The sequence below is a fragment of the Fringilla coelebs genome, assembly GCF_963513975.1.
Source record: "Fringilla coelebs genome assembly, chromosome: 2".
NCBI classification, from domain to species: Eukaryota; Metazoa; Chordata; class Aves; order Passeriformes; family Fringillidae; genus Fringilla; species Fringilla coelebs.
This window is the reverse complement of record NC_140029.1, coordinates 4,656,473-4,678,513: the sequence shown is the minus strand read 5'-3', so window position 1 is coordinate 4,678,513 and position 22,041 is coordinate 4,656,473. Positions and strand designations below refer to the sequence as shown.

General features: G+C 44.7%; 1 protein-coding gene across 1 annotated transcript; it reads left to right on the top strand.

The window, feature by feature from the left end:
* Positions 1–5,526: 5,526 nt before the first annotated feature.
* On the top strand, positions 5,527–18,566 carry TMPRSS2 (transmembrane serine protease 2; the record flags this gene model as incomplete). The annotated part of the gene is made up of 13 exons (XM_084226337.1): positions 5,527–5,541; positions 6,358–6,556; positions 7,460–7,543; positions 9,071–9,190; positions 10,585–10,714; positions 11,077–11,187; positions 11,952–11,995; positions 12,615–12,789; positions 15,049–15,224; positions 16,693–16,788; positions 17,397–17,539; positions 18,223–18,375; positions 18,555–18,566. The coding sequence occupies 13 exons, from the start codon at positions 5,527–5,529 to the stop codon at positions 18,564–18,566; spliced, it is 1,458 nt and encodes a 485-aa protein (XP_084082463.1).
* Between the last annotated feature and the right edge of the window lie 3,475 nt (positions 18,567–22,041).

Genomic DNA, 22,041 nt, shown 5'->3' with positions numbered 1-22,041 from the left:
ACATTGCTGGGTTTTATTTTTCCTCCAGTGGGGGTACCTAGTGCTGCCTTATTCACATCATATTATTTGCAGCTCAAATATGGTGAACAAGTGCTCCTGAGAGGTTTATTTCCTTGCCAGAGACTTTCAGTGACATAGACAGACACTTGAATTTAGCCAGAGGGTAATAATCAAATACGAAAATGATTAGCAAACATGCTTCTGCCAGAAGTTATTAGTTTATGCCTTGGAAGAAGGGCAAGGGCAGAACCTGGGATGTCATGTAGGGGGAAATAAGAATCCTAAGGCCAAGCTGGCTGTTGCTGCATCCTCCAGCTCCTGCTGTGATCTGGTTGTGGTTTGCAGTTGTTGCCTGAACAGCAGTTCCATCTCCTACGGGTCCATCTCCTACCATGCCAGAGCCTCTGGTTCTTCTGGGCTCTGGGTCCTTTCTGATTCAGAAATGTCTGGTTTCTGGGAGGGTCTTGTGCCACTCACCACCCACTCAGTGACATGAGAAAAAAGGACAGAGCATTTCAGCCTCCCTCCTCACCCCACAGCTCCTAACAAAGCACATGAGGTACTTGTGACCCGCTGAGTTTGGAGTCAAGTCTGTTTTCAGACAGATGATAATGATAATAACAATAACAATAATAAAAAAATTATTTGTAGTATGAGTATGGCATCCTGTAACTTTTTAAAATGTGACTGCTACACTCGGAGATTTTTAATGCCTCCTTTTTTTTTTGCACATGGAAGTAAAATTAATCTTGATTTCCTGGCCTGGGGAATATTGCTGTGGACTTCAGTGAGCCGCTGCTGATAGTGCTTATCAAGAGGCACTGTTTTTAACACCTCTTGATAAGTGGTTGTACATTATAATGGCTTTTTAGGAGCTAATCTAGAATAGCTTCAAAACTATTTCTTAGGAACGGTGAGAAGGACGAGGTTTTATTTGTGGCAACCTTTCAGGTAAATATTTGCCTAGTCTCACAAAGTTCTCTGAAATACTTGAGATGTTACTGCACAGGCACGCTGAGTAGAGCTCACCTCTGTTGAGAAGGTTTGTTGAAAGGCCAGGACCCTGATTTTGATGGCTTTGAGACATTCAGTCAATTTTCTTTGATCCCTGCCAAAGGAGAAATGGAGTAAATTAAAATATTTTTTTCAAATCATCACAATAAAAATACTCAGTGCCACTTCCTGAAGAAGTGTTGAGGAAATCTTGTTAATGAAATGGCATAAAAAACCCCTTATTTATCTCCTTTCCTTCTTCGTTCATAAGTGGATTTTTTTTTTGACCTTTCTATACTTCATTTCCAAGTCATCATAATTTTTAGTACTGATTGTTAAGCAGCAATCTTCACCATGTTTCTTTCCTTTTGTCCAGGTGACAAGGCAGGAACTGTCCTGTGAAATTGCTCTGTGAAAAGTTCATGAAAATGAATCAGGAATCACCTCTTTGCTTGTTTTCCCTCTCTTTTTTTTTTTCCCCCCACACTATCATATCATGGTTATGTGGTGCTCACAGTTATGTTGCTGAAACTTCCAGGTGGTTGGAAATGAAAAAAAAAAAAAAAAAGAAAAGAAATAATATTTCCTTTCTAGTGTCATCAATGCCATAATGTGTTGGTTTGCCCTTCTTTAAGGCTGAGCTTTGCACTGAAATTACTCCCTTGCTATCCCAGTGAGTTCTCTTGGTTTGCTTGATACAGGGAATATTTTGGATGGTCTGCAGTGTGCTAGGTGCATGTAGAAAGTTTGGATGCTTTTATGCCTCTTCCCTTTAGAAGATGAACTTGACTTCTTTCATTTGGTTTTTGACTGTTCTGTCCTTTTACATCTCTGTTTACATGTGGTTGCATTTATGTAGGTCTAACTGTGAAGAACTAGTTTGTTTTTTGGTTTTTTTTTTTGTTCTGGGGTTTCTTTTTCAATTGTTGATAACCATCACAGGGTTCAGCGAACAGCTGATGTTGATTCTGTTTCAGGAAATAGCCTGAAACACGTATGGGAGCAATATGTAAATTTGCCAATGCAGGAAGCAAGCTGTTGCCAGTATAACTCTGCCTTCTTTGGCCAGTTGAATTCACAGCGTTGCATTAGGATATCTGGAGGTGGTTATTCCATCCTATTGACTTGAGCATGGAAACAGCCTGTGGGGATCTCTGGGTAAAAGCTTTGGAAACCAATAAACAATTAGGACTTGGTGTGTGCTGGGGAAGTCTTGTTATTTCTTGCGTGGAGAGCAGCAGGTCTGGTGTCATTGCAAAATCCTGCTCACACCTTGAGGGTTTCCTGCCTTTCATCCTCTCTGTTGCCTTTTTGGGATGTTGGCTCCTGGCCAGCAGAGGACATGGGAGGTGTGAGGGGGGCCATGAGCTGATGCTGCTGTAATGAGGCAAAATCAGGGTCTCATTTTTGCCCAAAATTCACCAAAATTCAGTGAGGGGTTTAGGAGCACGTGGTGGTGAGGACCATGTGAGCAGCACAACTCTCCAGGGCACAGAGGGACTGTCACTGTGGCAGGGAGGAGGACAAGCCTCTGGAGGGCTGAGAGTCTGGACAGTCCATTTTTGATTAAATAGGATGCTGTCAAATGAAGTACAGACCAGCTGTGATGCAACTTTGATTTAAAGACCTGATTTCCAGAAATCTGTAGGAAAACATAAAAAATGCAAAAAAACTATTGGACTGGATTTATTTTGAATTAATCTAATGTTTTTATTTTTTGTAGTGTTGTTTGGCTGTGATCCTTTTTTAGTTTCATTTTCGACAAATTTACTGGAAATAGTGATGCATTTCTTTAATCTTAATGACCCATGATTAAGATAGCATAAAATTAACACTCCTAAGGCATATTTAAAAATCTTGAATACTTCAAATAGCTGCCAGCTGAGGCAACACATTTTGCTTTATTCATCAGTGAACTGTGTCACTGGTGGCTTTTTACTCTTTGTCACTTCTGTCATTAGAAACACTGCAGGTTTTTTTCCTGTACTTCAAGTTATGAAAGAAAAACACAGTTTTGGACCTTCTGTGTTGCTGGAGGTGTAAATGCTGGTTCTGCTCCATCCACACTGGTGTTTTTGAAATTTAGGGGCAGGACTGATGGGTCCCTTCCATTATTTGGGTGCACTTTTCCCAGAGCTGGAAGGTGTTAGCCAGCCAACCGTCAAGCTTCTGGTACCCTGTGGTACCTTGAAACTCTGGTGGGGAGCTCCATCCCAGTTCCTTTACCTGGGGTCTCCAGCTCCCTTTAAAGGACTCCTGAAGTTTGTTTTTTCAGAAGCAGCCTGTAAAGTGTTGGAATAGCTCAGCAGACCTCAGCAGGAATGAGGGCAGCGAGAGGGAAGGACAGCTGTACATTCCCACTGAACTCTTCTGCACCATCAGAGTGGGTTTAGGAGACTTTTAAATGGTCTGTTTAAATTTGTCTGGTGTGTGAGGTGAGTTAGAGGCCAAATATTGGACTAGATAAGGCAGAGCAGTCCCTTGTAGCTCTCCAGTTGTTGGGAAGGGGAGTGTTTGATGGTCACTTTGCTTCTCCATGGCCCAGCTCCCTTATCTGAGAAGCTGTCACAGTTCCCTTGATGTGTTTGTAAAACATTTTGAAGTGTGGGAGTCGTGTGTGCTTAGGAAACCCAGATTATGTCATTATTGGATGCTACAGATTGATTTTTGCCTGAGACATTTGCCAAGCTAACAGGAGTTTGGTGATTTTGGTTTCCTGTAGTTTTAAAACACTGGCAAATGTGTATATGCAATACCATGTGATATGATATAATATTTATAATATTAATGTTACTGTATATATAATACCATAACATACAGGAACCTATGAGTTCCTGCATTTTATAACAGGGAAAGTGTTATTAATCAGAAGCTGGATAGGAAATAGATTAACAAGAACTAAATTGGGAGTGATGGTGGAACACTAGCTAAGCTAACTGAGGTTCAAATGAACCTCAGTTCATTTGAAAACAAATAAAGCCAAACCAAAACCACTCCCAGAAACTCCCAAAAAAGAGTGAGGAACACTCTTCCCTGTTAATTTGCAAAGCTTTTCGAATGGTAATATAAAAAAAAGTATTTAGGATTTTTTTTTGGTCATAGTACCTGTTGGCTTCCCTCAGAATCACCACTTCTCTCTGGTGTCACTGAACTTCCTAACTCTTTTATTCCTTCTCCTTTTCAGAGAACAAGGAACAGTTTTAGCCTCCTGTGATTGATTTGTCCCCAAGTCTGGGCAGAGCTGCACTGCCCCACTGCTGTGAAGAGCTGGGCAAGGATGGATGGGACATAAAGCAAAGCAGAAGTCCTGGAGCCTTAGTCACCAGTCTGATGGACTTTCTGTAAGTGTGAGTAAGGCTCACCTGTCTGCCACACAAATGAGTGCAGTGGTGCATTATTTACTTGTTTCTGATGAGCAAATACCAGCATCAGCCTTCCTGAAGTGTCACAAAGAATTGGCACGCTTGAGGGGCTGAGCAGCTGTTGAAATCTGCTTCAGAGACATTTGCAGTTCAGTTTTGGGTGAGATGATGCCTTGACAGAGGTTCTAAAGAATAACCTATTACTTTGGGCTGAATGATGTTGTGTTTTTACATAGGTGCAGTGTGCAGGGCTTTGCTCTGCCAGGACTGAGGCACTTTCTAGGCTTTTTTTGCTTGTAGAACAACATGAGAGGACTCAGTAGACAGCAGCATTTATTAGCATGATTTCTTGGGGAGGTGAACAGCTGCCTATTTTAGATCTGCACCAGCAAACATTTCTGTATTTCTAGTGTCTGTGGCAATCAGTGGTTTTGCTCAACGTTAACGTTTAACTTTAAAATAAACTGCGGGATGCTCGAAACATTCAGTGCAGAGCCTCTCTTTTACCCTGCTTGCAAAACTTTCAGTATTGCTGTGGCACAGGTTCTCTGCTGTGCTTCTCTCCCTGTTTTTCGTTCAGTGACTACAACACACAGCCAAGAAAAAAACTCTTTAGAACACGTCAGAGTGAAAAACGCGTGGCCCGTGGGGGCTGCGAGTATCATGAGCTGGTTGGGTTTGTATTTGCTGATGCTGTGCTGGTTTCTGTGCCATAAACCTCAGGGAGACACTTGAGTAGGTGTTGAGAGAGGGCCTGAGCATGGCACTGACACCGTGTGGGTCTCTGCCAGGCTGTTCCCTGGCTCTGGTTCTGCCAGCCAGAGTGAGCACTTACTTGACCTTCTCAGTTTGTGCTGCCCTCGTGCTACTGAATGGTTGCCACTGTGTAATCCTCAGGCTTGTGTTGGGAGGCTGCTGAGATCTGATTTCATGCTGCACCTTAATTTGTACCCTCTCTTCAAGTACTTCCGCTTGGTTTGGAGTTTTGGTGTTTTGTTTAATTTGTTTTATTCCCCCTCTCTGCAAATCTGGCTTTTTTCCAAAGGGAAAACTGACAGGAAAGCTGGACAAAGCCTCCAGTTGTGATTTGTTTTCTTTTTTGTTTGTTTGTGTAGGTTCACACTTTACTCCCCAACACTTGAATTGTTTCTGTACTGTTGACAAAGGAAAAATGACCTCTACTCTAGTAAGTAAACAGGATATTCACAATATTCCTCTGATTTTTTTCTTTTAACGCGTTTTTATTTCTTTACACCCAACATCCCATTGAGTGATGTCCTGATTAACGAGTCTGTCAAAACCCAGACTATTTGTCGTGTTTCCTTTTTGGCAGAAAGGGGAAAGGATGCTGTGAGGCAGGTGTAAGAGCCTCAAATTAACCAACATTTCAAGTGCTCCAGATATTTTAGGGGAGATTTATGCTTTTGAGCACATGCTTTTGATCTATTTAAGCTTGTTTTGGTGGGGTAGGCTTCTAACTCGTTTTTTAAGCTCTTCCAGGGTAAATATTCTTGTTGCAGGCCAGTGTGTGTCAGAAATAGCTTAGGTGTACCTGCTGTTGTCACAGCACGAAATGGGGCAGTAAGCATTTATCCTGGACCTGGACAAAGGCTGATACTTGTCAGCATTTCTTTCTGGGATGGTGCAGCCCACAGCTGTCCTTGCTGTTTATTTCCACCCCGTCAGACGTCCCAGGGCAAGCATTTGTGCAAACAGCTTGGGAGGGCTGGGCTCAAGAATCCTTCTTAGGCTGGGCTGCTATGGAAAAGCAAGATCAGGAAACTGATCTTGCCAGAGGATTCCCAGCCTGGCTCTGTGTTATTTTCATCATTCAATCCACGAGGTTTTAGGCATGTTCTGTGAATCTCCCTGTCTGTGTGCACTGCAGTCCCCAGTAAGTGCTCGGGGTGCGGGGGGTGTATTGGACAGATGGGACTGGGAGGTTTTGTCCTGCTGCCAGCCTCGTTTCTCACTCTCTGCTGTTCCCCACGCCACCCCTCAGGGTCCTCCACCGCCATACTACGAGAACAGGGGCTTCCAGCCAGAGCCCCCCTACGCTGCCCGGCCGGCAGCAGGTGCTCCCCACTACCCGCAGCTCTTCTCCTCCAGCCCTCCCTCTGTGCCAAGCTACGTCCCCAGGGTTGCCACCCACCAGCCCACCCGGCCAGCAGCACCCCCACCCAGGAGAACCTGTGCAGCCAGTAAGTTTGGGGGGATTTCTCCTGGTTTTTTGTGGAAGCCCACTGGGAATGTTGGTCTGTCTGCTCTGGGGTGCCCTGACCCCCTCCAGGGCAGCACTGACTTTGACCCTCATCCATGGAGAAAGTTTCCTACACTAGAATTCTAGTTTTCCTAGAATCCACAGAAGTGTGAAATAGATTATAGAGAGCAGTGTGGGTATGTCACTGGGTGAGAAATTGAGGTTTTGGGGTTTTTAGTGTGTTGTGGATGGAAGCAAGGTGGAGGGCACAGGGTGTGGTCCTGGGTTTCTTCTTCATGCTTCTTCTTCCTCCTTCTCCAAGGGTTTGGGTGGCATTTTGTAATTGGGCAGAAAAGTCCCCATTGCAGCTCTGTGGGATCAGTTATTGGGGTAAAAGGGAAAATAATCCAGGTGTCAGTTCTTCATTGGACAGTTTTACCTTAAAAGTCCTTGTAACCAGAGACTGTTGGGCATTTTGTGCCTTCTAATGAAAAGCTGCTGCACTCACAGCAGTGAGACTGTTTCACTGATAAGAAATAATAAACCCCTGAGTCTGAACATGAAACACCATCTCAAGTGCCTTCAATCCAGACCCAGAAAATCCCACAACTGGGACTGCCACAGCTTTGGACCCGAGATCTGTTGAAGTGAGATAACAAAGGAAAGGGACCTTCCCTTCCAAGTCGTGCATTGAAGGAGCCACTTCCTTCTTGCCTTTCTTCCTGTCATGAAGAAGTGACAGCTGGCTGGAGTGCTGGTGTAGCTGGGGGGTTTGGGAGGAAGGATGGTGGAATGGGGAAAAGTCTGGCTAAAAATCAGTGATTTTAATGTCAAATAAATAGTGCTGGTGGATGGAAATTACTTCTGAACCTGATTTCTCTTATCCTCCTTGCTTTCACTTCAGGTCTAAGGAAAACCATAATAATAATACTATCTATATTAATAGTCATTTGTTGTGCAATTGCTGCTTTCTTCATCTGGTATTTTGGTAAGTTATTTTGTTTTCTTTTTTTTTTTTTTTTTTTAAGAAAAGATGTTTTAAACTTTTTAAGTTAGATATATCCATTCTCATTTTATGCTTTATTCTGAAGTAAGGACAGAAAAGCCTTTGTTCTTTTATCCTAAGAGATGAACTAATCTTGCTTCTTAATGGCTCAGTTTTGTTTGTGGGTTAAGGTTTTTTTTTTCTTTTTTTCTTTCTTTTTAATGCTGCTGTTACTTTCCAAATTTGAGCTTCACTTAATTTCGGGTGAAGAGAGGGGATTGCAATAAGTGTGCAAACCTTAACTGCAGGAGTGTAAATGGTCAAGATACCTTTTGTTTTGCTAAAATGGGATCTGTCTTGGAGCAGAAGTCATTTACATCCATTTATTTGTTTCTGTGGGGGTTTTGTGCAAACATTGCATGAGCCCAGCCTGTCTCAGCACTCTTAAGTTGTACCATGGATGTTTGCTTTGGAAATCATCCCCAGCTGGGGTGGCTGAGCTCTGAAACAGGGCTGGACCAATTCTGTTCAGCTCAGGTGAAGTTTGCCTTGTGCTGTCTTAATTTCCCTTTCAATGAAAGCTGCTTTGCTAAAAAAGCAGGAAATTAAAAATCTGGTGTTTTTAGGAGCCTCTCCTTTCCATTCTGCTCAGGAGAAGAGGAAGAGAGATCTAGTGGAAGGTGTCCATGCTCATTGAATTAGGGTTGGACTAAAATGATGTTTAAAGACCCCTTCCAAACTATTCAATAACTTTAAGGGAGTTCATTTGGAACTATTGGGATGACACTTTGTGTTCTTAGGGGCATTTTTTGACTCATTTTGATTTAAGCAGGATGAGTGTAATCTTGTTTTAAATGAGAGCAAAAGTACATAATTGAGGCACTCGCTCTCTTCCTCCTTTGCAAAGCTGACTCATTTCTGGCACCTTAATGGTGCCTGATTATTCAGGGGAGGCCAGGGGCCAGAACCCAATCAGCTGCATCAGAGAATTGATCTGTGCAAAGGACAGAGGAATCCATCTCTGCTGTGGCAGCTGGGGCTCTCCCACCTCTGGGTTTGAGAGCTTCCAATGTTTTGCTCCATCGAAGTGGGAAACTCTTGGAGAGCTGGGTTGATGTGCTGTGTTGGAGGACAAGGTGAGAGATGAGAATTGACTCCAAGTTCTTAGAAAGCTGATTTGATATGATATATGATAAGAAAATGATACACTAAAACTATACTAAAGAAAGAGGAATGATACAACAGAAAGCTAGAAAGGAGTGAACAATAAAAACCCATGACAGACAGAGTCTTGGCACAGCTGGACTGGGATTGGTCATTAATTAAAAACAATCCACATGGAACCAGTCAAAGATGCACCTGTTGGTGAGCAACCTCCAAACCACATCCCAAGCCATCAGATAATTATTGTCTACATTTCTTTTCTGAGCCTTCTCAGCTTCTCAGGAGAAAAATCCCGGCGAAGGGATTTTTCATAAAATATCACGGTGACCATGTGCAGCCTCGTGGTGTGTTTCTGTCTCCCTGCAGTAGAGAATCACTGTCTCAGCTCCCTGATTGAGTGTGGATCCTCAGGGGTGTGCATGTCCCCCTCCCAGTGGTGCGATGGAGTGAGCGACTGCCCCAACGGGGAGGACGAGACCCGCTGTGGTGAGTGACAGCAGCCAAGGGCTGGGGGCAAAATCTGCATCACTGCAGGAGCCTGGGAGCAGATTGCCCTGCACAGAGCTTGCCTAAATTGCAACAAGGCTGTTTTAGCCTAAGGTCTGTCTTTAAAGCTGTTTAGGATGTGTGTTACGTTTAGATACTCAGTTTGTTTCCAGCCCGATTGAAAAGCTGAAGTGAAATGAAATGCTCAGGGGTTTGAGCTGCCTTGACTTTGAGTCAGTTTTTTAAATCTCACTTTTTAATTTGAGTGGGGTTTGTGCAGAACTGGATCTGGAGCTTGTCTCTGGATAGAACAGTCAGTGGTTCTCAGTAAGCCTCAGGTGATAACAAACCTGGTGGTCTTCGGTCAGGCTCGTCTTTTTCCACGTATTTTATATTCCTTGTTCTCCCCTTAGTTCTTCAACCACTCCATAACTCATTTGTGTAAGGCAGCCTGGCCTAATCATTGCTTTGAACTGAAAAGATGCCAAGGGAAGCTTTAGAGCTGAAGGCAGAAGGTGGAAGCCTTCATTTGTCCATTCCAGAGGTTTGGCATCTTGGGTCGTGCCAGTGCCACACTGGAAATTTCAGCTGTGCTTTAAATTCCCTCTGCAAACTTGTATTCAGCACATTCTCACGCTGGGTTAGCATTTGCTGGCAGCAGTTCCCCTCCATTTGGTTGAATAATGGCTTCTTGGAGAAGCCTGCTTCAATCTGTCCTTTTGCTCAAACTATTTTTTATTAAATTCTTGTGCAAGCAAATACATAATGGGACGTGGAATGTCAGAGCTAATTGCTCCTGGTTGCATTATCGCTTTACAAAGCACTTCTCTGGAGAAATTTGGTGTATTAAGAGATAATATAATCTCTTAATAATAAAGATATTAGTAAGATAACATTATCTATTTTTAAATAGATCATGTTTTATTTATACACAGGATGTAATATATGAAGAAATATATGGTTGCATAAAGAAAAGATTGGGAAATTTTCATTATTGCAATCTTTCTCAGTGGTAGAACATAACAGAGAAATGTTAGTATAAAAGCTGAAGTGAAAGGATGAACCCTATCTTGTGCATTTGTATTTTAAAACTGGTAGTGCTTATAAATTGCCTTACATATAGAGAAGTAAGTCATTGCCATATTTCTGTCTACTGGCTGTTTACTCAGAATTTGAGTAGAAGGGAGCATTAAATTAGGATCAGTTCATACATGAAGTGGAACTGGCTATTTACTCAGAATTTGAGTAGAAGGGAGCATTAAATTAAGATCAGTTCATACATGAAGTGGATATTATGGGTAACTACTTCCAAGCAGAGAGAGCAGTAATAATAGCATGTGGTGGTCTTAGTTTCCTTCTTTTTTTCCTTTTTCCCTTTCTTCCTTTTCTGGCAGTTAGACTTTTTGGACCAAATTTTATCCTGGAGGTTTATTCACCTGTCACCAAATCCTGGTATCCTGTTTGCCAAGATGACTGGAATGATGATTATGGGAAGATTGCATGCAAAGACATGGGCTACAGCGTGTAAGTGCAACCTCTGTCAGCCTCTGCTCAGAAAAGGAAAGGTTAAAATTTCCCTCTTGCCATTTTTAATGTGTCTGAGACTTTGCTGTGAAAATGCACTGGCAAAGGCATCTCTTCATCTTGCCCTGTTACACGAGGTGCATACATATCAGGTAAAAATAATATTTCAACCCAGTGACTGTGGCTGGGCTGCACCAGCCGGGCTCCACGTTCACAAAAATAAAAATAAATATAATAAACAAAAAAATAAAGATTTCTAGTGCCGTCATGTCAGAAGCTCTGGCTTGTCAGGGCTCGTTGTTATCACCTGTTTGAAAACTGGAACCACTGCTGGGTTTCATGGTGGACTTTCTGTTTGGCAGGGATACGTATTTCCGCAGCGCGGGGGTGGAACCTGGAGACAGCTTCAAGAGCTACATGAAGCTGAACACCAGTGCTGGGAATATAGACTTGTACAAGAAGCTGTACAGCAGGTACCCTGCTTCAATAAAAGCCTCTCTCCTCTCGTCCAGGCTCTCTCCAGATGCTGGAAGAGGTGCAGCACAATGCAAGCACATCTGCCAGTGGGGATTGTTGGAGGGAAAGGGGCTTTGCTTTTGATCTGATTGCAGCAGCTGTTCTTCCCTCTTTTTAAAAACACAGCTGTCGTTTTTCCATCCTCTCTGTCCTCTTCTAAAAGAAGAAATGTCCCATCTTCTGCTGTGCTGTGTCAAAGGTGTTTTTCTGAGGCTCTCTGACCATCAGCTGGAGTTTGTGTATGGTGACAAGAGCTCCCAGCTACAACACATTCACATTTTTCAGTCACATGAACACACAGCATGCAAAAATGGATCTTCACTGTGGAAAGCATCATTTTTATTATCATTGAACAGCTCTGAAGTGTCCAGTGTCAAAACCTGCAGACTGCTGTGCCTGCACACTCCCTGCAGCTCCCTTGTTTACTTCTTCTGCAACAACTTCCTGAATCAGCTCCACTTTCTCTCTTCATCCACCTTCTCAGTAGGCACACAAACCTTTTGTGCCCGTGCCTGCAGTGTCCCACAGGACAGTTTTGGTGAATGCAGGGCATGGTGGGGGCCAGGTGGTGAGGAAAGGAGGGAACCCTCCGCAGGAAGATGAGGCTGAAGGCAGGGCACGTCGCTGGAAAGGGTGGAAAGCAGCTGGAGGGTGGACTTCTCTCACCATTTCCTTCACCGAGTGCCTAAGATGCTGTTTGGTGTTTTTATTTCTCCTGCAGCGGTTCCTGTGCCTCAGGATATGTGGTTTCTCTGCGCTGCATAGGTAACTCACTGGCTTTTGCAAACTTCTGCTTCTTCATGAAATGCTCTGGCTGGCAAGTCCTTTTGGACTGTGGCATTAATCGCTGCTTTTGCGTGGGCAAATGATTTAACTCTGGTTCCCAAGTAATGCAGTTTTAGGAGCAGGGTGGGAGAGGAGCCAAGGAATACAGTGGATCCCCAGTTGCTTTTGTCTCTGCTGCCGCTGGTTCCTGGTGGTGAAGCTCCACATGTGACCCAGCAGCTGTGTTGGGATGTCTGTGGCACATTTGCTCTCCAAGAGTCAGCAATGGGGTGGGCAGTGCCTGCTGGGGGTGATTCCTGCCCTGAGGAGTCTCCTGGCTGTTGGCTGCTTTGTTGCACAGCACAGAGGTGTCTGAATCACCAGAGACTCCTGAAAGGTGGGAAGAGTTTATGGTGAACCAAGGGCAGCTGCTGCCAGGAGGGGTTTGCAATTTGTTGGGGGTCTGGGCAATCAATGGCAGACTTGGTGTCAGGGCAGGGGTGTGAGCTGTGCTGTGCCCAGCATGGTGTGTGCACCCCTCTGCCAGGGGAGCCAGGGGTGCAGAATCTACCTCCCAGCTCCCTCTGTGATGACCCTCTGTGTGTGACTGACTTTCCAGAGTGTGGCCTGTCCAGCAAGAGCGTGAGCATCATGAACAGGATCGTGGGGGGCAGCGGGGCCGTGCTGGGGCAGTGGCCGTGGCAGGTCAGCCTGCACGTGCAGGGCACCCACGTCTGCGGGGGCTCCATCATCACCCCACACTGGCTCGTGACAGCAGCTCACTGTGTGGAAGGGTGAGTCCCTCTCTCTGGGGCTGAATGTCACAGAATCACAGAATCCCTGGGTTGGAAGAGACCCTAAAGATCATCGAGTCCAGCCCAGCCCCACCAGCTCAACTGAGCCCTGGCCCCCAGTGCCACATCCAGGCTTTGTTAAACACACCCAGGGATGGGCACTCCACCACCTCCCCGGGCAGCCATTCCAGAACTTTCTCACCCTTGCTGGAAAACCTTTTCCCTGCTCTCCAGCCTGTATTTCCCTTGGTGCAGCTCAGGCTGTGTGCTCTGGCTGTGTCAGTGCTGCTGCAGACAGAGCCCAGCCCAGCTGAGCACAGGCACCTTTCAGGAGCTGTGCAGGGCCATGAGGGCAGCCCTGAGTCTCCTTTTCTCCAGGCTGAGCACCCCCAGCTCCCTCAGGGCTCCTCTCAGGGTTTGTGTTCCCAGCCCCTCTGGATGTGCTCAGTGTCCCAAGGTCCTTCCCAAGCTGTGGGGCCAGAGCTGGGCACAGCACTCAGGGTTTGCCCTCCCCAGTGCCCAGGGCAGGGCAGAATGACCTCCCTGCTCTGCTGGCCACACCATTCCTGATCCAGGCCAGGAGCCATTGGCATCTTGGCCACCAGGGCACTCTGCTGGCTCATGGTCAGCCAGCACCCCCAGGTCCCTTTCTGCTGGGCACTGTCCAGCCACACTGTCCCCAGCCCCCTGCATTTTGGCTACAGTTTTTGTGGCCAAAATGCAGGACTCAGCACTTGGATTTATTAAACTTCTCCCTGTTTGCCTATCTTCAAGCTGAAATGCATGAATTTATTCAGTTTTCCCCACTTTCTCCCTTAAAACTGAATTTCTCCCCCCACCTGGCATGCAGGTGCTTGGTGCAGTGTTTTGTCTGTATTGTAAATTTGAAGTATTAAGGGAAGATTGGTTCTGGAGGAGGCTGGCTGCAGCTCATCTGTCTGCTTTCTGCAGGAAGCCTTATTTTATATTTTGTTCTATTTACAGAATGAAATGGGTGATGTTGAGCACAGATACCCACCCAATTTAATGTAAACTTGAGGCACCAAATTGAATGCCAGCCCATACAATGTTTCTATGAAGATGTTGAATTACACTCTGAGAAAACCCAAAGGGAACTCCCTCCCTCCAAATTCTCAAATATCACACTGCTGTAGATATGATCAATTTAAAGATGCCTGGGCCATTTATTTTTTCGTATCTTTTTGCCACAGGGTAGCAAAGTCCAAGTCAGTATTAAATACAGATTTATATCTATCCAAGGAGCACTTTATGTAGCCATCAACAAGAAAAATAGCTGGTGCTCTGTACATTTTTAACCTATAAAAGAGAGTCGAGGGTTCTGTGGTACCCTCAGAAAGGGCAAAATTTGTTTAAAAGGTGGCTGCTTCTGTTGGAGGGAAAACCCACAAAGCAAAACCATTTTAATGGCTGGTTGGCTGGATCAGAGTTTGAGGCTGAGGCAAGGAAGACTATTTGTCCTTAACCTTGAGAAAGGAATGCAAGTGTTGATTTCTACCTGGAGATCTTATCCCTCCTTTGTTGTCTGGGTTTGAGCTCTGTAGTGTGCAAAAGCTTTGGGAATGGCAACCAAGCTGCAGCTGGCACAAACCTGGTTTTCAGCCTGGTCTGGTTTTTTTGGAGGTGGGGTGACTTGCAGGCACAACTGCCTTGGCACTTCTCATGGAGGGAGTTTTAACACTTGTGGCAAGTTTTCTATTAAGCTTTTGTAAACTGTGCTGGAGCACCACAGGCTGCTTAAATAACATCCAGTAAGCGTGCTTAACATTAAAAAAAACCCCACCAAAACCCAAAACTAGCCTAAAAAAACCCTGGTGCTTTCAAGATAGTGAAATTCTTTCACTAGATCATGTTTTTACTAATTCTGGCTTCTGCTGATACCACTGACATGTGAGACTTCAGAAATACCTGCCTGATCCCTGAGTCATGGAAATCAAAAGGCTTCAGTGTTGCAGTCTCAGACTTAATTTCTTGTGCTGAGTGATTAAGGGGATGGACAGTGATACTTAACCCACTGCAAAGATTTTATTTAATATTTTTTTGAAACTAGAGCCAAGCTTTCCTCAAGTTACACGTCTGGCAATTTGTCTGTCTTATTCTTCAGAAATGGCAGTCAAATGCAAGTGTGTTTTTGGTCACACAAACATTTGACTACAGCTCCTGAAGACAGTTTTTTGAAGGTACTGATCCCTGTCTTGTCACCAGAGAAGAAAACCTTCAGACCTTTTCTTTGTTCTGCAGGCGACTGTCTGACCCACACAGCTGGAGGGTTTATGCTGGGATCCTCAATCAGGATGAGATGCTCTTCAGAAGTGGATACAAAGTGCAGCTGATCATTTCCCACCCAGATTATGACACAGACTCTAAGGACAATGATGTTGCCCTGATGAAGCTGGAGACACCACTGAGTTTTACTGGTAGGTGTTCTTCTCCTCTTAATAAGGGAAAAATCCAGTGGCAGTGAGCACACCTTTTAAAACTTCTGAATTTCATCAAGCAATCCTTGTAGACGCTTATTGGAAGAACACAAAAAGACCCTAGAGACAGAGGGCACAGCCTCTGATTTCCTAAGCAGGATTTATTTAAATCTGTGACATGGATAGGGGGTTTGGGCTCATCTCAATAATATATTTTTACCCTAGAATGCTCTGTGGTCCTTCAGTTTAGCCACTGCTGCGTGTGCAGAGAGCTACAGGTGCAGGGCTGGAGCAGCTGATTAAATCCCAACTCCAGTCAGGTCAAAAATCCCTTCAGAATTCAGCGTTACAAGAAGGTCCTTTCACAAAAGCAGATGTAGGCTGTTTGTAAGCAGTCAGTACAAAACAGAGGACGAGCCATTATTTAAACTTGAAGTGCTTTTTGTGTACAGGCCTTTTGTGTTTCAGTGCATCAGTTTAAAGCTACCAAGAGCAGTCTGAAAGGGATTTTCTGCTGCTGAGAGCAGGGAGATTGTCTGTTTTCCAGGTTTTTGTGCTGCACACTTCTTGTACATATCAGCAGTGAATCCTGCTTGTCTTGTGATTATTTTCAGCAGATTTTTGCAAAGCAAATGCAGAGCTGTAGTTTTCAGAATTTTTTCTTCGTCTTCTACTGCTCAGAAGCGCTGATGTTAATTGTTCTGTTTAACCTGATGAATTAAGGTAGAACCACTAACTGCTTGTGCCTCACTTTGAGGTGAAGATGAGGGAGGTTTGAGGTGAAGATGAAGATGAGGGAGGTTTGGGGTGAAGATGAGGGAGGTTTGAGGTGAAGATGAGGGAGGTTTGGGGTGAAGATCAGGTAGGTTTGAGGTGAAGATGAAGATCAGGTAGGTTTGGGGTGAAGATCAGGTAGGTTTGAGGTGAAGATGAAGATCAGGTAGGTTTGGGGTGAAGATCAGGTAGGTTTGAGGTGGAGATCAGGTAGGTTTGAGGTGGAGATCAGGTAGATTTGAGGTGGAGATCAGGTAGGTTTGAGGTGAAGATGAGGGAGGTTTGAGGTGGAGATGAAGATGAGGGAGGTTTGAGGTGGAGATGAAGATGAGGGAGGTTTGAGGTGAAGATGAAGATGAGGGAGGTTTGAGGTGAAGATGAAGATCAGGTAGGTTTGAGGTGAAGATGAAGATCAGGGAGGTTTGGGGTGGAGATCAGGTAGGTTTGAGGTGAAGATGAAGATCAGGGAGGTTTGAGGTGAAGATGAAGATCAGGGAGGTTTGGGGTGAAGATCAGGTAGGTTTGAGGTGGAGATCAGGTACCCCTCAGGGAGAGGACAGCTGGTAAACTTTCTTCTGCTTCCTGCATTGTCTGCCTGCAAGGAATGTAAAGTACAGAGGGGATGCTGGTGTGTAAGGGGTGGCCATTTAAATCTGAGCTCTGTCTGAACATCTGTTTTCTGTTTGTTTTGCAGAAACTGTGAGGCCAGTTTGCCTGCCCAATCCAGGAATGATGTTCCAGCCTAACCAGCAGTGCTGGATATCAGGGTGGGGAGCAGAGTACCAAGGAGGTAAAAAGTGCTCCTGGAATATTTTGGTCTTTCACATAAACTAGTCCTCTTCATCTTAAGAATATTGTTGCATGGGCTGATGGGGCAGTTTGAATTACATCTGTTCATACACTATTTTTGCACCCATTTCTACAGCCCCCAGTATTTACCCAGGGCATTCTGTCTCAAAGCAAGCTGTGAGGTTTTGCATTCAGCAGACTGCAAAGGGACCCTCAAATCAGTTTGGGGGGCCAGAAATACCCATCCAGGAGATAATTCTGTGCCCCTGCTGGCAGGGCCCCCTCTCCTGCAGCAAGGGTTGCTGTGTGCCAGGCGTGTCCTGTGGATGTGGGCAAGGGCAGGAGCTGCTCCTTTCCAGCACCTCAGGCTGAAAGAGAATAATGCAAGTAAAATTGCAAGACTGGAAGAAGGAAAAGGAGGAAAGTTTTTTTTTTTTGGTGCTGGGAGGTCCTCTTGACCTCTTGTAGACTTCTTACATCTTGAATTTCCATCCTGCTGCTTCTAGGAAGTTTATTTCATCTTGGCTGCTGGGATTTTTTGTAGCAGCAAAGTAATGTGATGCTGATTCTGGTTTTGTCTTTGCACGTTTGTGCCTATTCCAATTCCAGGTAAAACATCAAATAACTTGAATTACGTTGCGGTGCCCCTCATAGAACGTTCCAGGTGTAATGCTGTTTATATCTACAATGGCATGATTCTGCCCACAATGATCTGTGCTGGAGACCTAGCAGGGGGAGTTGACTCCTGTCAGGTAATTATTCTGAATTAATAGCTATTAATTGTGTAAAAGATGAAATGATCTGATTATTTTCGTGGCCTTGCTAGTGGGGATTCTTTCTGTCTGTCTTTCTTTCTATCTTTCTATTTCTCTATTACAAATAAATCCTATGCCACACCAAAATTAAAAATTTGCAAGACATCTGTATTTGCAATACATCTGCATTAAAAATTTGCATTACCAGATCTTAATCTGGTTGAGCTTCTGGTTCCTTTTGTGGTGCACCCCTTTAAAGAGGAGAGCTTTTGTTTCATCATCTGAATGGCTGCCAGTGCTGAGTTCTCACTAAATTCCCAAGGGGGGTGAGGCTCCTTTTTAATGCTTCAAGGATGGTTTGTTACCTGGTGCTTGAAAATGATCAAATGCTCCTCATAACTACAGCATTATTATCATTATTATATTATTAATCACAGCATTGTGCTCGTGCACAATAAAGCAAATAATGCCAATCTTACTTAGAGGGCTCTGGGCAAATTATTTTCATCCCTATTGGCAGCAGGCATCATTAAACACCAAAATTGCCACCATACCTTGTTTTAGTGGCTCCCTAAATGGCAGGCAGGTTTATATTGAAACTGAAGCTGTGTGCCTGGGTGAAATGGGTCGTGTTTTTCCTGGTGGCTGTGCCACTAACAAGGTGTTTGTGTCCCCTGCAGGGTGACAGTGGAGGTCCTCTGGTGACTCACCACCACTCAGTGTGGTGGCTGGTGGGAGATACCAGCTGGGGCACTGGCTGTGCCACTCCCAACAAACCTGGAGTCTATGGGAATATGACTGTGTTTACAGACTGGATTTATAAAAATATGCAGGTAAAACATTCGGAGTTTTCCCATAAATTTTAAGGCCCCACATCCTGAAATGTGGTTTTACTTTAAAAAAAAAAAAAAAAAAGTGACTTGCATGATAACTAAGCTATTTTGGGAAGCATCCAAGTGATTAAGACAGAACCTGAACCTTTGTTTTCTGTTTTGTTTTGTCTTTTAAACAGGCAAACAGATGACAACACTCATTGCTAATTGATGTTCCTGAGGACAAGAATGAATGAAGCCATGGGGGCCTGGGATATTTATTCACTTTGTGGTTGATTTTATTTTTCCTCTTTGATTTTTCTTTTTAAAAGTAACATGAAGGATTGCACACTTGGTTCTGTGCTGGCTGCAGTGACAGATCTTAATCAGTGAAGGATTATCACAATGAGCCCCTTTCTTCTCCTTGTGGTGCCTGGCAGAGTCATTCTGTCAACTGCTTGCTGAAATGTCTCTCTTTTGTTGAGTAACTTTCACTTGATGATCAGGCTTATAATGACAATTTCAATCACAATTTAATCTCAGATTTTCGTAGCAGGATGCTGAGACAGTTGGTTTAGTAGTTTTTAAATTAAATGTTAAGTAATGTGAATGTTGAATCTCCGAGCTGCTGGTTGGCAATTTTAAAAGAAATTAATGTTTTTTTTAGTATAGAATTACAAAATAGTTTGGCTAGGAAGGGACCTTAAGGATCATCCACTTCCAACCCCACTGCCATGGGCAGGGACACCTTCCACTATCCCAGGTTGCTCAGAGCCCTATCCAAACTGGCATTAAACACTTCCAGGGCTGGACCATCCTCATCATCCCTGGGCAACCTGTTCCAGTGCCTCACCACCCTCACAGGGAAGAATTTCTTCCTAAAATCTAATGTCAATGTGCCCTCTTTCAGTCTGATGTCACTAGCTCTTGTCCTCTCACTCCATGTCTCTGTCCAAAGTCCCTCTCCAGCTCTCCTGTAGGCTCACTAGGGACTGGAGAAGCTGGTGAGGTCTCCCCAGAGCCTTCTAGAGGCTGAACAACCCCAGCTCTCTCAGCCTGTCTCCACAGCAGAGGTGCTCCAGCCCTTGGAACACCTTTGTGGCCTCCTCTGGACTGGCTCCAGCAGGTCCATGCTGGGGATCCCAGAGCTGGATGCAGTCCTCCAGGTGGGGTCTCGGGAGAATAGAGGGTGAGGCATTTATATGAAGGGAATTTTTCATGCACTACAGTACAGGCACAGAAAATAAAAGAAAATAAAAAAATACACTGTCTATTCAGGTAGTTAAAAATCCTCAGGATCTCAACACAGCCGTCAATCAGAGTCAGACTGGTGCAGTCTGGCTGCCTCAGACCTTACAAAAATGTGCCTTAAGCTGCTCTGAACCCAAAATGGGTGAGTTGTGGATGTGGGATTTGGAGAGGGATGCTCCGGACAGGGATGTCATAGACAGGGATGCTCCGGACAGGGATGTCACAGGCAGGGATGTCACAGACAGGGATGTCACAGACAGGGATGTCACAGACAGGGATGTCACAGACAGGGATGTCACAGACAGGGATGTCACAGACAGGGATGCTCCGGACAGGGATGCCCTGGACAGGGATGCCCTGGACAGGGATGCCCTGGACAGGGATGCTCCAGGCAGGGATGCTCCGGGCAGGGATGCTCCGGGCAGGGATGCTCCGGGCAGGGATGCTCCGGACAGGGATGCCCTGGACAGGGATGCTCCAGGCAGGGATGCTCCAGGCAGGGATGCCCCGGACAGGGATGCCCCGGACAGGGATGCCCCGGACAGGGATGCCCTGGGCAGGGATGCCCCAGAGCTGCAGCAGTCGCAGTCTCAGTGCTGAGGTCCCTGGCTGAGCACATTGAAGGTGACTTTTGGTCTTTCCCTGCTGTGGAAGGGCAAAGGAGTCCAGGCAGGCTGTGCTGCACCTCGAGCTGCACACACACACACACACACACACACACACAGGGACTGGATGTTTTGTACAAGGAAACACAAAGCTGCGTTTCTGCAGGACGAGATGAACTACCTCATTTGTTAAATTTGGCTTCTGATTCCTTAGAGCTCTCCTTTATGTATCCACCTGTATGTTTTGAGCAAAATGTAATTTGAATCCGAGTGCCACCCAACTGAGGATTTTGAGAATAATTTATAATCGTGGTAGAGGATCAAAAAGCCATATCAAGTCACTTTGTTAAGAAGGATAAATCTTGATTGAATGAAATGACTCTACTAGTCTTGTTTTCTCTTTTGGTACTGAAATGCAATTATCTTACATGTAAACATTGCACCAAATAAATTGGTTTTTTTTTTCTTTTTTTTTTTTTTACAAATAGCTTTTCTTAGTTGTGCTTTATATCTGTTTACTTGGATTTTGTTTTTGAAAGTAGTTGCTGGATTCAGTGTATGAAGTGCTTTAAGAGTCTGATTAAAAAAAAAATCAAAACCAACAACAAACAAACAACAACAACAAAAAGAAAACTCAAGGGGGTGAGCTGAGAGTTTATTTTAATTTCAATATTTCAGGTCCTTGAACAAACCCAGGGAAATAGGGCAGCGTGTCCAGGAGTACTGAGTGGTTTTGGTGGCTGGGTCCCATGAAATCACTCTGACTTAATTGAATTAGATAAGGAAGTTTAGCCTGCAGGCAGTGGCTTGAGGGAGTCACACCCTATTTTGTCATTCCCCCTCCTGCTGCCTGGAACAATGTGTCTTTGCCTCTCCTCTCCAGGTGTGAGATGGATGTTTGCAATAGCACCTGTGCAGCTCGGGGCATGGGGGAATACCATGAAATAACCAACGACTTTAAAGTACTTTCAAAGCAGAAATTAAAAATTTAGTTGTTATAGGTATGAGATGCTATTTCTGTGGCTTTTTGCAGCACTGCAAGTCACTAATAGCAAAATAATGTGCTGGGAGAAAGGGGAAACTGGCTGCAAGAAGGTTGAGGAACCTGGATGTTGGGGTGAATGCTGTACCAAAAGTCAGGCACCAGCTGCAGTTCCATGCCACAGGGACAAACCCTTTCTGTCATACCTAGCCTGAGGAGAAGGCTTTTCTTGTAAGAAACTTGGAAATGACTCCATCACACGCTGGTAGTAACACATTTTTTTCTAGCTGGATGCAGACATTACTTTTGGTTATCAAACCAAATCTTCCCTGTGAAAAATGTCATGAACACAGTGTGTGATGTATTTTGCATCAGCTTTCATGAAATGAAAGGGCTTTTGGAAAGGTTTTCCTTGCCCTGGGGAGGGAAAGGAGAAAGGCAGCAAAACACCTGCTGAGACACCCTTGTAATGTTTAACATCCTGGGAGGTTTCTTTCCTCTTGGACATCCGGATCCTGCCCATCAATCCCAAAATTTCAGGTGATGCTGCAGACATCTGAGAGGAAGAGCCTCCTGGCCTTCTGCAAGTCAGAGAGCTGGGAAAGGAGACTGAACAGAGCCAACAGCATCCTCTGGATGCACCAGTCACATAAAGGAAATAAACTTTCTTTTCCTTCTAGGCTGGAAGGATTTCATGCCTGCTGTGTGCTCCTCTCTCCCTCCTGGGCTGAGATTTAGTGGTGACGCTTTGCAGAGGCGTCTTTTAGGTGATAGCAGGAAAGAGAACAACCCCAGCAAGCCAAAATCACAAAGGGCAGTGGGAGATCATCAGAGTGATGCATTAAGCTT